The sequence below is a fragment of the Spinacia oleracea genome, chromosome 3 (assembly GCF_020520425.1).
Source record: "Spinacia oleracea cultivar Varoflay chromosome 3, BTI_SOV_V1, whole genome shotgun sequence".
Taxonomy (NCBI): Eukaryota; Viridiplantae; Streptophyta; class Magnoliopsida; order Caryophyllales; family Amaranthaceae; genus Spinacia; species Spinacia oleracea.
Window position 1 is genome coordinate 51470563 of NC_079489.1, and position 14854 is coordinate 51485416.

At 36.0% G+C, this 14854-nt stretch overlaps 1 protein-coding gene across 1 annotated transcript; it reads left to right on the forward strand.

The window, feature by feature from the left end:
• The first annotated feature begins 359 nt into the window (after positions 1-359).
• On the forward strand, positions 360-13760 carry LOC110789156 (T-complex protein 1 subunit alpha). The gene is made up of 17 exons (XM_021993805.2): positions 360-596; positions 710-774; positions 2661-2750; positions 2839-2925; positions 3060-3119; positions 3244-3294; positions 3871-3966; positions 5109-5174; positions 5324-5541; positions 6708-6804; positions 9051-9137; positions 10223-10357; positions 10501-10605; positions 11099-11227; positions 11314-11417; positions 13163-13253; positions 13508-13760. The coding sequence occupies exons 1-17, from the start codon at positions 536-538 to the stop codon at positions 13589-13591; spliced, it is 1626 nt and encodes a 541-aa protein (XP_021849497.2). The 5' UTR covers positions 360-535; the 3' UTR covers positions 13592-13760.
• The last annotated feature ends 1094 nt before the right edge of the window (positions 13761-14854 follow it).

Genomic DNA, 14854 nt, shown 5'->3' on the forward strand with positions numbered 1-14854 from the left:
TTTGTACAACTTGAACTCTCCCTAAATATATACGGAGTAATAGAAAAACTTTTAATATTCTTAAAACTCCCAATTAATCAATACTTTATTATTTAGTTAATTGCCCGGCCTTCAACGTTTAAATCTAACATTATTATTTAATTTGATTAAAAAATATATACTGTGCGTAGCACGGACAAGAAAACTAGTTTAATTCAGTTCAGTTACATTCAATTCACTTCCGTTCAAAAAAATTCAACTCAAAAGAACATGGCTTAATTATGATATTCGAAGTATCAACTCGGAGCATCGTCCGAGCCACAACCTAGTTTTATTACCAAAATACAATTATGCCCCTGCTATGGAGTATGGACCATACCTAGCTGTGGGTTATCACGCCTCTCTTGGGCTTTTGCTTGAACACTGTCAAAATCTGCTCATCACTCTCTCTCTCTCTCCTCTTTGCGGCAACATTGGGTGCTCTGTTCATCACTCTCTACTACTGATCTGAAGCACATTTCAAGCATACTCTTTTTCCTAATCCCAAACATCAACAATGCCGGCCCCTGATATCTTTGGTGACCGCCAATCTGGCCAAGACGTCCGCACTCAAAACGGTTTTGATTCTCTATCTTTCCTAGTCTTTCTGCCCTAATTCTTTGTGTTAATTTTCAGTTTTCTGATTCTGTGTATTTCTCTTTCTTTGTGTTTCTGTTTTTATGTGGCGCAGTGGTTGCTTGTCAAGCAATAGCTAACATCGTTAAATCCTCACTTGGCCCTGTTGGTTTAGACAAGGTTTGATCCTTTTTTCGGCTCTCTATTCCTTTTTTAAAGTTTAATTTAACTGGGTATGTCTTAAATCTTACTAGGATTGAAAGGGTACTACTTTAAATTTTAGGTTTAGGTTATGTTTAATGCATTTTGTTTAAATGTTTAGTATGGGGGTTGAATCGACGTTATTTTCTACTTAGTTGTTGTGATGTACTAACTGTGTGGCCGCGAAAATGGGATTTTGTTTTGGGTATGGGTTTGATGGGTGCATATATAATTTTCCATTTATGGATTATTATGGGTTTGATGTTGAGAAGTTGGTTAGGTTATTTGCTTGCATATGTTTCTTGTGTAATGGTTTGAATTATAGCTTAAAAATGTGGAATGTGATCTTAGCCAATTGATTATATCGGACGCAAGCTAAGTGTTTGATGGTTGGTTTTGTTGAACTTGAAACTGGATGATGCCGTTGTAATTTCTGTTAATTTGTTGGTACAAATAGGACATTGAAGAGATAAAAGCATGAATTAAAATTGCTAAAGATTAGTGTGTGAAAGATTTCGTTGGCTTGGCTTCATTGAAGAGGAAAACAGGTTGATTGTCAATACCTAAGTATTTCAAGACGGAACTTAAGGTTGTGTAGAAGAAAAACCTGTGAAAGAATTGACGAGTTGGTTTGAAAGCGGTTTGTGAAGTATTTGCGAGTCACTGCATAGTAGTCAAACAAGTGCATAGCATAAAAATGTTCTTGTTCAAAAAAAAAAGTTATAGCTCTTGTGTTTTTCACGTGTCTTCGTCCGATGAATTTTCTGCCTAAGGAATTACATTGTAAAATGAGTTTTTTCATTCATCCAGTTTTAAGCGAGCAATTTAGTTCAGATATCTTCGGATAAAATAAGTTTTCTTTAGACATTTTCACACAAAAATAAGTTTATTTCTTGAGTTTTTTTCAGACAAAAATAAGGAGAATAGAACGGAGCCTTAGTTTATTTACTTGTTTTTTTTTTGAATTTTCGTTGTCTACAATCATTTCTTAATGCAAGTAGCTTGATTTAAGTCCATTCCTCTAAGAAGAGTACACTAACAACAATGCCGGGGTATGTCACACTCTCAGTTTAACATATTTCCTCTGTTCTTTTTTTACTTGCACCCTTTGAAATTTCACGCGTACCTGCATAACTTTTATTGTCAATATCTTTAATTAGCTCCTAGTAAAAATTATAAAAAAGTGATAATATGAGTACCGAGACGAATCTAACGAGATTCCACTTGACTATATTTTTTCTGATGCATAAATCATAAAGTATAGCGAAGGAAAACATATTAAAAGTCCACATGGTATTAAAGAATGGAGGAAGTTTGACATACCCAAAATACGACATATCCTAACTAGTGGGTGGATCATGCTTTTCTATCGTTTTGTGTCGTAATTCTTGCCTCATTTTTACTTGGAGGAACTCTAACAAGCTTGGGAAGAAAAACCATAGCGTTACCAGCCAAATCACTTAATTCTGTTAGTACGATACACTACCCGCTCCTTTCATGGCATCCAATGAATTTAATAAAGAACTTGCCAGTTGTTTTGCATTTGGAACAGAAAAATTATGACACCTTAGTTTTAGTGTGATCCTTGTGAAAGCTGTAGAAGCTGGATAAAGGATGCAGCATTTACCTTCTGTCGACCTGCAGTGATTTTTGTATTGTGTCCCGGAGGGTGAAAGCAATGCACCTGTCAATAGTGGGGGTTTTTCAGTGGCAATGTTCTAACAAACCAATTGTTACAAAAATATGTTTGCTTTATGTTTAAAAAATATGTTTGCTTAATGTTTTCTCCCCCCCTCCCCCCTCTTTAATAAAGCTTTATTGTAACGAGGGTCATTGGATTTCTAATACCAGCAACCTTCATGTAGATGTTGGTTGATGATATTGGAGATGTTACAATTACAAATGATGGTGCTACCATTCTTAAGATGTTGGAAGTTGAGCATCCTGCTGCTAAGGTACTTGAAAGATTCCTAAACTGTACGTTTTTGTCTTATTATATCACTTGAGTATTTAGTCCTAGTGGTTGTCCCCAATTACTTTTAGGTACTTGTGGAGTTGGCAGAACTCCAAGACAAAGAAGTTGGAGATGGAACGACATCCGTGGTTATTTTTGCAGCAGAATTGCTCAAGGTGATTACAGTTAATAGCTGCTATTATTGTATCCATTGCAAGGCCTATCGTCAAATTTTTATAAACTAGTTATGTTACAAGGTTGATTTTTTTATGAAGAAAACTTCATTGACATTGTAAGATTATTGTTGCAGAGGGCAAATGATTTGGTGAGGAATAAGATCCATCCAACATCTATAATTAGTGGATATAGGGTAAGTATTTTATCAATTTCTGTGGCTTAACATCTAAATTGAATGTTTACTTTTCTTAGTGCTTTTTTTATTTTATATAAAGTATGAAAATCTAATGTGTCGACAAATATCTCAATTTTCTTAGCTTGCGATGAGGGAAGCATGCAAATATGTTGATGAGAAACTTGCTGTTAAGGTATGTGCCTTCCACTAACGATGTCATTGATATGAATTCTAATTTTATACATGTGACTGGCAATGAATTGCTTCTTTCACCTACCTTTTCTATTTAGCGAGAATACTATCTTCTCTTCCAGGACAGGGCAGTTTTTGAATGTTAGTGTTGCTTTTGGTGAAAGTGAAAATAATCGTAGATCACCAAATTTGGTCTACTTGTCTTGAAGTTTGTTATTGGAGAACAGAGGACCTATAAAATGTGGGATATGAATGTTTTCTATTGGTTCTTTGAATTTAAGCTGGCGTGGCTGTCTTGCAATATTGATTGAAGAATTAATTGGAATTGCCTTTTCAACTTTTTTAGTTTTTCGAGGACCTCTAGTTCTTCCTCTCTATTACTTCTAGTTTGTCGATTAGTTACAAGCTTTTAAACCTAAAAAATAATTAGTGATGTGTACACTTAGGGGGAGGTTGAATACATTTGAACCTCTCTAAACCCTGCCTTAGTTTAAGTAGTTGGTTGTTGTGATGTGTGGGTGCTGTTACTATCTATTTTATTTGCTTTTAATCTATAGTGTTTTATCTTTTTCCTTAGGTTGAAAAGCTTGGCAAAGACTCGCTGGTAAATTGTGCAAAGACAAGCATGTCGTCAAAGTTATTAGTGGTAGACAATGACTTCTTTGCAAATCTGGTATGCTCACTTGTTCTTCCTCTTTTATTGATCTCTGTGATGGGATTGGCGTAGTTTTTATGAAAACAGTTAACACGCTAGATTTACAGATTATTGATGTTGGACTCACTGTCACTCAAACTTGACATATCCATTTGTCTTTTAGAAGTTCTGTATGAGGTGTTAAGATGTGTTTAGTGCTCGGTGTTTATGTTTTTCTATTTATGATTTGTTTGTATTGGATGAGGTTATATGCTAGATGATTGAGAAGGGAGTCTACGCAAATATTGCCTCCCCTGACCCAAACTGCATTGGGTGTTGTTTTGTTCTTGAAATTCGATGTTAGGAGTAGCTTTAGAATCTAGCTCTAGATGCAGTAGGTGGTTGTCCTTCTTTAGTTCCCCTCCCTAGGCGAGATGTTTGCATGTTTTGTTCCCCTTCTTAGGTCAGCTTTTTACAAGTTTAGTTAGTCCAAATCTTTTACGGAATCCATATTTTTAGCCCTCCTTCCATTCTATGATATCAAAGATGCCTGTCTAGTTGTACAGTAAGCATCTCTACTGAGACTTCTTTTTGGCTAAGCTTCTTCCCAGTTCCCACCTTGATGCGTTTTGTGTGGACCTCATTAGACACCTACAAATTTCAACTCCTAATTAATTAATCCCTTCCGCTTTGCTAACCCTTGGCCATGCTTTATCATTGATGACACAACATCTTTTCTTGCAGAGGATTATTCAACTGGTATACTCATATAGGAGTAAAACTAAGACTGATCTAAATTTTCTATTCTCCTAAGCCAAAAAAACCTCTCACAGTAGGAGACACCACTATTCCCATAAAAAAATACTCCCACTGTAAAGACCGAATTCTTGAAATCACAAAACTTGGCAAAACAATATAACATTAATCAAAGGATTGTAGGATGTTTTTCCATTCCCAATCTGAATGTATATGCATTTGGAATCAGTAATTAGAGTGGTTGAGAAAAAGAGAGGTGATCGCACTTGATGAGTCACCGGTATATTTTTCTTCATGATTGGCTGCTTCTAGTCTTTACCTTGCAAGTTTTGGTTGCTTTTCACTAGTCTTTTAGTGACAGGTATAACTTCTCTTGATGTCCCTGATCTGGTCTATATATTGATTTTTGTTAACGATTGGAGCAGGTAGTAGATGCAGTACAGTCAGTAAAAATGACAAATGCACGTAGTGAAGTGAAGTACCCTATCAAGGTTTGTTTTTTCTTTTGCTTGGTCTATTTCTTTCATGTTCTGAAACCTAATTCTTATACTTAAATTGCATTGCATATTTGCATATTATAGCTATGCGGCTTGTGCCTTCAGTCTTAAAATCTCATGTGCTACTTGCTTCTCATGTTTAGAGCATCAACATACTTAAAGCTCATGGAAAGAGTGCAAAGGAAAGTTATCTGTTGAGAGGTTATGCTCTTAACACAGGCCGTGCTGCCCAAGGAATGCCCACCCGTGTTTCTCCAGCAAAGATTGCATGTCTTGATTTCAATCTCCAGAAAACAAAAATGCAATTAGGTGTCCAGGTTTTAGTCAATGATCCAAGAGAACTTGAGAAAATCCGTCAAAGGTATTTTGTTAGGATTGATGCGTGGCAAGTTTTAGATGTCAACATTGTGTTTATAGTCTTCATACAATTGAATCATACCTCTAAACGCACTTGCATTGCCGACATAAAACTTTCCAATTGTAAAAGGGGGTGGTATGTGGTATACAACCTTATATGATTTATTTTTTATGAAGTTTTGATAGTTAATGATAGGTTCTTGGTAATAAAGAAGGATCGTTGATCCTCAAGAACAAAATTTCCACTACTTGTTTGCTCTGAAGGAAAATCCAATAAGAAACCAAGTTAAAGGATGTGTCTTTCTTGTCATTGCCTGAAGGACTCAGTGCCATCATATACCAAGCACAATTAGTAACCAAGCTCTGAATTTGTGAGCTGAGTGATTTTGTTTGCATAAAGCTGAAATTAAAGTATCTCATTTACATGCCCAACAATGATTTCATAGGCGATTAATACAAGTAAAGGAAGTAAGCACTAAAAATCTTGGCCAAAATTCCTAACTCTCAAGGATTTCCATTTATACGCCCAATTAGAACACTTTCTTAGACAAAGTAGTACTCCTTGTCTAACATCCCTCGATTGCTCACCAATAGAAATCTAAACTTATCTATAATTAACTACCTATTGGAAGATTATTAGTACTACTTCCCAAGCTACAAAAGGTGCCCAACACTTAAACCATCCTGACAGAATCCCTTTTTTTCTCGCACAAGCAGCTCTCTTGGTGCATTGTTCATGCTGGCTACCTTCCTACACATATCCAGCCTTGATCCTGCAACCATGAAAAAGGCAGCAGTTTCCTGTAAGTCTGTAACCCATACAGGCATAGAGCCCCTTGATGTCATTAACTGTATCCTTAGCTAGCAAGACTTCAAGGTTATGAAAATTAGATAATGCTCCAGCATCAGTATGCCTGTAACTTGCATAACCTAATATATTTCTCAGTTAGATATAATGTTTACAGAGACAACATTTGAATAATTATAATCTAATTAACATTTCCATGTTTCTCTCAATGTCAGCAAGCAATTTCATCAGAGCTTCTCATGAACTGGAGTTATTTCTCTTGTTGAACTTTCTAGATCTTTAACTACTATGCGCTTGACTGTTAATGTTGTGACTAACAATAATTTATTTGATTTGGAAATGACCAATTTTTCTTTTTTCAGAGAAGCTGATGTGACCAAAGAGCGTATTGAAAAGCTATTAAAAGCTGGAGCTAATGTTATTCTAACCACTAAAGGAATTGATGATATGGCGCTCAAGGTACAATTGTTTTCTTCAATTGCTTAAGTTATGCTGATTGTGTGTACATAATTACCTTAATCACTGGATTTGTACTTCCTCCCCCAAAAAAGAATGCAACGGTCTGCAAAGCGCTACTGTGATCCTTAATATATTCAATTATGTATAATTTTTTTTTTTGAAAATTTGGTAACTTAAAACTGCTCATTCAGAGTGTCAAACAAGACATGACTATATTTGCTCGTACATAGCGGTGAGATTTCGTGGTCGAAGTTTGTAAAGTTTCAAAAAAAAGGAAAAATACAAGTGTTGCATTCTTTTTAGAACATAGGAAGTGTTTCTTTTACTTGACTCTTGTTTCTTCTTGCTGCCATTTCTAATGTGTGGTTGTTGTACTACCTCAGTAATAGCATTAAGGGTCCGTTTGGTATTATTTGTGTTTTTCAGTTTTTTGTTTTCTTAAAACTATAAATGGTTTATGGTTTATAGTTTTACGTTTTTTCAAAACTGTTTTCATTTTCCTAATAATTTTTTTTTTTTTTAGTATTAAGTGTAATATTAGAATAAAGTGGATGCACATATGATATACCAACTACCAAGTACGAAGTACTATACAACTCATCATAAATATTATTAACTATTTTACTCTTTTCTAAGGTGTACTACATCAGATCTCATCCATTAAAATTTAAACACATCAGATCTCATCCATTGAATACATCAGACCTCTAATTGCTGAAGCAATACATATGCCACTAAACACACCAGATCTCATAAAGTCAAAATTATCTAGCCTCAAAATCAATTTTAAAAGATAACAAATCAATTCGCTCTTTTAATTGTTTCTCTATCTTCTTCTTTCTCTACCCGTATCTCCATGTCAAGCTAAAGCTTCATTAAATCTCTTCATAGACTTCATTGCAAAATCGAATGGGGCATAAGCAATTTCCTTCATTTATTCAATTAGATTTGGGCAATTTTAATTTTGAGATAAAGTAAACATAGTGATTCTTAAGAGGAGCAAAATAATGACGGAGACAGGTAAAATCGGTCGGCAACGAATGACGGAGGCGCTGATGCTTACTGTAGCATCTACCGACGATGATTGTCGGAGAACGCCGACATTGGTGCCACTTAAAAAGGAGGACGGTGATGAGGGTTGATTGGTTGATTTCGACATCAACAGACTAGACAACTATGAAGAGATTGAAGAGGAGAGATATATGGAAGACACCTGATTTATAAAACGACAAAACTGTAAACCACTTTTAGTGGTTTTCCCTTTCCCGCTTCAGTTATGTAAAAAGTGCAAGGAATTGTTTTTTTTGAACGGTTTCAACGAACGCGTTTTGTTTTATTTTTTCAAAAAACAAAACGGAAAACCACAAACAAAAGCTGTACCGAACAGCCCCTAAGTTATACTCATCCGTTTCACAAAGATTGTTACACTTTGCTTTTAACATAAATCAATAAAATTATTGGAAAGTAAGAGAATGTTATAAGAAATGCATAATAAAGTAGCACAAGTAGTGGAATGTTGTTAGAAAAGAATAATACTACCTCCGTTTTTTTGTTCTACTTTCACTTTACGCTATTCCATTTTTGGCATACCCCTTTTACCATCTTACCCTCTTACCCTGCAATATGACACCTTTCTTTACATCCTCTCGTAGGGTGCGTTCTATTCATCCGATTTTTAATTTTTTTTTTCCTGAACTTATCTTATCTGAATTTATTAATTTATCAAAACTTATTTTAGTTATAAATTGTACTTGGGTAGCTCTTATTTCTTCTGATCTTATCTAATCTTTTTTTCCTGAAATAAATGAAAATAAGGTGAACACAACATAGCCTTACTTTTTCTTACATCTATCCACCTTTTCCTAACAATCGCCCACCTTTTTACACTATCTCTCCTACTTTATTCTATTTATCTTACACCCACTCACATTTTATTCAATTTTCTTAAACTACGTATCTTCAAGTTAGTAAAACAAAAAAAAAAAAAAACGTAGTAGTGTATAGTAGTGGAATGTTGTAAGAAGCCGAGTGGGGCAGAAGTGGAAAAATTGGGCTATGTATCCCAAAATAGAAAAAGTGCAAGTGTAAATCTATTTGTAAAACGGCACAAAAGAATCTTTGTGAGACGGAGGGAGTATGTTGTAATATAACCCTGTGAGGTCAAAGTATTCACTGTGTGCATTTTATATGCTTAGTTAACCTCTTATGGTTAGTCATCATTGATGCTTTCTATATTCTTTTTCCAGTATTTTGTAGAGGCTGGTGCAATTGCTGTTAGACGTGTGCGGAAGGATGATATGCGCCATGTGGCCAAGGCCACTGGTGCAACTCTGGTATGTCATACTAATTACTAAATAATGATGATACTTTTAGCTCTCTGTATTTGCTGCTGTTATGAGGAAACTTTGCGTCACTTCCATCCTGTATTAGTTAGGAAAGCCCCCCTTCCACATGTCATGCCAAACCAGTTCAGTAAGTTGGTGACAAATTATCATTGGCGATACACTTGGTCTATTGTAAATAGTTTATGAAAGAGTAATCCATGACTTATTCATTTTTTTTACTGTATTTGATTATTTCTCTAGTTATTCTCCTTTCAAAGAAGTGTTGGGTAAACCAACAATATCTGTAAGGATGTATCCCAGCATCTTTGTAGGTCTTATTCAGTTGCATACTTGCATGTCTAATCTTTTACCCCTTCCAAAATATTCCTTTGTTGAATGGAATAGCCAGGATTTATCAGGGGCCATTTTGCAGATATATAAGGAAACTGATAAAGTGAATAGTAAATGAAGGTAGGTAAAAAAAACAAGGTCAGAAAACTATATCAAGCTTGGTTAAGGAATAGAACTAGGAGTCATCAGCACACTAACAACAGTGTTGTGCACACTAAGAACCATCTGAATTAGTGCCATGTTTTTCACAGACAACTTATAACTATTGATCAAGAAGCAGGTTGGGGCAAATGCTAGTCTTTGACTCAACATTGCTTTTTCCTGATCAATTTTGAGGCTCTAATACTCTATCACTTTGTTTCTTCTTTTGCCCCTATATTTGGTGTCATTCTGTCAGGAATGCTAGTGATTATCGGTTGCTCGTATTTTTTGATGCCTGCTAATATGATTAATTTTTAGCTGGTATTGCATGTGACATAACATGTGTGTTTCAAGTGAACTGGTTTGTATGACCTTGGATTGCCTCTCTTTTTTAGTACCCTGTGTATCAAGTGAACTGGGTTGTATGACCTTGGGATTGCTTCTCTTTTAATACTCTGTTGGGTTCGAGTCAGATTAATCTGCTGAGTAGTTGTTGTACTTGTGAGGTTTTGTCATGCATTAAAATAGTCTTTAAACCGTGGACTTGTGTTCAGGGATCATTAGGAATATTCACCTTATCAATTTCCTGAAAATGGCTGCAGGTTTCTACTTTTGCTGACATGGAAGGTGAGGAAACTTTTGAGCCTTCTTTTCTTGGACAAGCAGAAGAAGTTGTAGAGGAACGTGTTGCGGATGATGATGTTGTCATGATTAAGGGAACCAAAAACACTAGTGCGGTGGGTACTTAATTGAATTACACATTTTTTTACCATTAAACGTGCACTTCTAACTTTCTAAGCATATTTTTAATTTGGTAGTTGCAATTTTTAGAATATGATACACTTCCATTCAAGACATTTTCATTGCTTTCCTGCATCAGGTTTCTTTGGTCCTCAGGGGCGCAAATGACTATATGCTTGATGAGATGGAAAGAGCTTTGCATGACGCTTTGTGCATTGTTAAGAGAACCCTTGAGTCAAATGCGGTAAGTCTCCAGCATAGGCATTTGTTTCGACTGTCTGTCTTCTATCACTTCTGACTTCAGAACTCAGAAGTAATGGGTAATCGCTAAGAGTTTATAGTTCTATAAAGCTTAAGGTGTGATTAGTGTCTGTTATGAGGATAGGATCTTTTTTACTTTTGTTACTTATGCAATATGGTTTTCCTACAATTTTAGAATAACGTCATTTTAGAAGGATGAAGTATTATCTTCTCGATTATTTATATGTTAGGACATCAATTAGAAGATTTTTGTTCCTCATTCTGGTTGCGCTCTTTGCATGTTCTTTTTATCCTAATGGTTTTTTTTTCTTTCTTCAGAAGAATACAGGTCACTCTTTGGCGTTTTTGCTTTTGTTGTTTGCCTATGTGAAAAATATGCAATATTATTAAATATTGTAAATGGCTTTTAGCTGTAAGGATCAGAATCATTGGCAGGTAGCCAAGTTATGATAACCCTTTTCTGTTTAATGATTCAGGTAGTAGCAGGTGGAGGGGCAGTTGAGGCTGCATTATCCGTGTACCTGGAGTACCTGGCTACAACGTTAGGGTCAAGGGAGCAATTGGCAATCGCTGAATTTGCTGAAGCCTTGCTAATCATACCTAAGGTATTGTATTATTTTCATTTATTGAGAAAACCTGGCTTTTTCTTGGGGGCTGCAAGATTTAGTTTAGGTTTGATATTTCTTGACAGGTGCTTGCTGTAAATGCTGCTAAAGATGCAACTGAACTAGTTGCCAAGCTCCGGGCTTACCATCATGCTGCACAGACCAAGGCTGACAAACAGCATTTGTCTAGGTAATGTTTGCTTGCCGCTTCTGGTGTTTACTTTTACTTTTCTTCCCCAATACTATTTAGACTGGCTTATTTTGGCACTGTGAAGATACTGTGGTGTTTTTACTTTTAAAAGGCACGAGGTGCACCATAGTGCAAACTCTGCAAAGGGTCCGTACGTGGAGCCTAGGCACAAGGCGGAGGTGCGTGCCTTTTGGATATGAGGCACACCTTTATTTATTACATCTATATTTTGCAAAACAGTTATTAATGGTGTGATACCGTACTTGATTTAAAGTATAAGCCTTTTGAAATAAAACAGAAATCATAGGAGGGGAACTGGGTGAGGGGCTCATTTGATCACCTCAGTCACTATTAAGAGGGAGTGAGATACCTACCTAGAAAAGACAATAAAAAAAGGAAATTTTAAAACAGCTTGTTCTGGTGAAGCTTCAGAGAGAGGCAGGGTTAAATTTAAATGTGACTTGGCGGGAATTCATCTTGATCGGAATGGTCTAGAGAATTTTGGGGCCTTGGTGGGGTGTAGGCTCCAGAATAGACCGATTGGTTACTTGTTTCGTGAATTTCAAGAAGATTTGTGGTAGGAAGAGGAGAGTGTATATTTCTCGACGTAGGATTACATTGTTGCATTTGCTTTTATCTAGCATTCTGCTTTACTATCGCTTTCTATTCAAGATTTTGGTGACAGTGGCGCACGACAGTGATAATTTTTTTAGGGTTGTATTGTGGAGCTAGTGGTGAGAAAGAAGTAATTAGTGAAGAGGGATTTGGTTTGCCGAAATAGGAAGTCTGGCTGGTTTTATAGAGTATGGCATTGGTGGAAATTTGGGGGTGGCATTTTCCTCATAAACATGACCTGCTTTGACATCGTGTTATCAGTATGGGTTAATCCAATATGGGCGGGATTCTCAGCGTGTTGTTAGGGACTTCGACTGTGGAAGCATCACAAATTCACAAGTGTGTTCTACCTTCTTGTTTGCCAGGCTCATGAGGGGGTACTTTGATGGCAAAGGTAAGCAATCCGATCACGGAGCTCCTCTAAAAGTGAGAGCCTTTGTGTGGACTTGGGGTGTTGTGTAGAATCAACGGTAATGACATGCCAGATATGTGCATGTTTTGTCTTAAGACTGGTGCATGTGTTTGGAACAGAATCCGCTTGTTTTCTCAAGTACCGGTGAACCGCTAACTAGTGGTTTGCTTTGGTATATATTGACTCATATGGCATCTTTGTGTTCTAGGGCAGCAGGGGCATTTAGTAGTTATCCAGTGGGATAAATTCAAAAAAAATTGCTAATTTGTACTCCTTAATCTGTTGTTGCTGCTATGAAGACAACTTGTCCTCTGTTTTTTTCTGTTCGTATATAGAAAATTTCTTCATAAAAAAGTATGGAGTATAGATTATAGCTTTAGGAATAGCTACTCAAAACAGTTTTTGGGTTTGCTGGGTATCGCTTGAACATTGCAGCCTTTGCAGGTGTGCTACCAGTGAAGCTATAAACCCCCCTATGCCAAATTTGTCAAATTGATGCCAAGCTACTGTAATCCTTGATAGCTATTATCATACAGTGATATATCATGGAGAACTAACATGGATTTATCAAATGTAGGCGTCTTTGATCATGTACTTGAGAAGATTTTTCTGACCCCTAGTGCTGCAAAGATACTTGGAAAACTATATCTGTAGATTTCGCCACCTATTTTTGTGTCCTTTGTAAATTTTCTCACTCAACTAAATCTGTTATTTGCAGCATGGGATTGGATCTGTACAAGGGTGTCGTGCGTAACAACCTCGAAGCTGGAGTCATTGAACCAGCAATGAGCAAAGTCAAGATTATTCAGGTAAAGATTTTTTAATCTCGAAATTTGTCTATTTTTTCAAATAAAAAGCCTCCTTCACTGTTTATAGAGTATGCCAGGTTGATTCCTTTTATTTTAGCAGTCTAGACATTTTAACCTAGGTACATTAAAGTGTTAAATTTGCACGGTCGTGCCTGATGTTATTTTTATCCAAAGATCCATGTTATTGGGTGTCAAACAAAGTCCCAGTGATGATTAATGACTTAATGAATCTGATTGGTTTGGTTTGTTTCCAGTTTGCAACGGAAGCTGCTATTACTATTCTCAGAATAGACGATATGATCAGGCTTGCCAAGGATGAGAGCCAGAATGATGAATGAGTAGGGAATGTTAAACGGGAAGAGTAGAATCAACGCCGTGGCTGTTGCAGTTTTGGGCATACTTGTACTGTATTTGTAGATTTGATATCTCTGATTGTGATACATGATTGACAGGTGTGCTTACCTGCCTCAGATTTTGTTTATGTTGAGATAGAAGGTTGATCTTTTATTGGTGTTGCTTTGTATTGTCAACAATTTGGTAGAATGCGACTTGCTGGATCTAAATTATCAGAAGACAAAATGTATTGTATCTATATTTAGCAAAACTGGCCCGAACCGAAAACCGATATGATTGACCTGATCCGTTACCTGATTTTGACCCAAAACGACGACTCGAAATCAACCTGAAACCCAAATTGATCCGATTCGAAATCAAAATTTACTTGGAATTGATTTAACCCAATACTTGGTACCCAAACTGAGTAACCCTAGACCAGATTAACTTGAACTAATAACTTTGAATCACTTGAAATTGATTCAAACCGAAGACCCAAAACCAAAATCAATTATGAAACCGACAAGCTGAATCTGAACCCAATCTCAATAGTTTAAATTACATAATCTATTCGTCCCACATTACTTGTTACACTTACATTTGCACAAAATTTAAGGTGATAAGTGATGTTTGGTTATCAATTGCTATTTTATTGAAAAAGTAGATGTGATAGAAATTAATAAGATAATTTTTTAATTGAATGAGAGAGTGATAGGCTAAAGCCGTATTACCAAATCAAAGATAAACATAAATTCACTATCTAAATATCAAGAGAAATCAGGACCGAATCCATAGAGAAAGAACGTTCTTCCTACTACTAATTAACAGGTCTACAATACAAGTAACCGGTAAAAAAAGGGTTGATTTATATGATTAAACTACGACGATAGTTAAACAACGATGATAACAATATTAAGGGAATCAACGGTTCACCACAAAAGCAAACTAGAATTGGACAATGGACAATAACAGTCAATTAACAACCATACCTAGGAAAACATGCATATCTCAAATCTTATGGATTCCTTAGGAAATACAACTAGCATTCTCTCGCAATTTACTAGAAACAATCCTATCTAATAGCCACAAATCACAAACATCAGATTTATACCTCTCGGCGGATAATCTAAGGTTAATTAATCAAACTCAATCAAAATAGTTCAGCCGAACAGAATTGACGAACGATTAAAAACAAGCTATTGAAATTACGATCAATAATCAAACATTAAAACCAATCCAATCATGCATTCATGGATCCCCTAAACCTT

Bases quoted from the DNA above. Each gene is read 5' to 3' on its own strand.
- LOC110789156 (XM_021993805.2), top strand. From the start codon at position 536: ATGCCGGCCCCTGATATCTTTGGTGACCGCCAATCTGGCCAAGACGTC. The intron at 3,967-5,108 runs GTATGCTCACTT...CGATTGGAGCAG, and splicing joins ATGACTTCTTTGCAAATCTG to GTAGTAGATGCAGTACAGTC. The intron at 10,358-10,500 runs GTGGGTACTTAA...TTCCTGCATCAG, and splicing joins GAACCAAAAACACTAGTGCG to GTTTCTTTGGTCCTCAGGGG.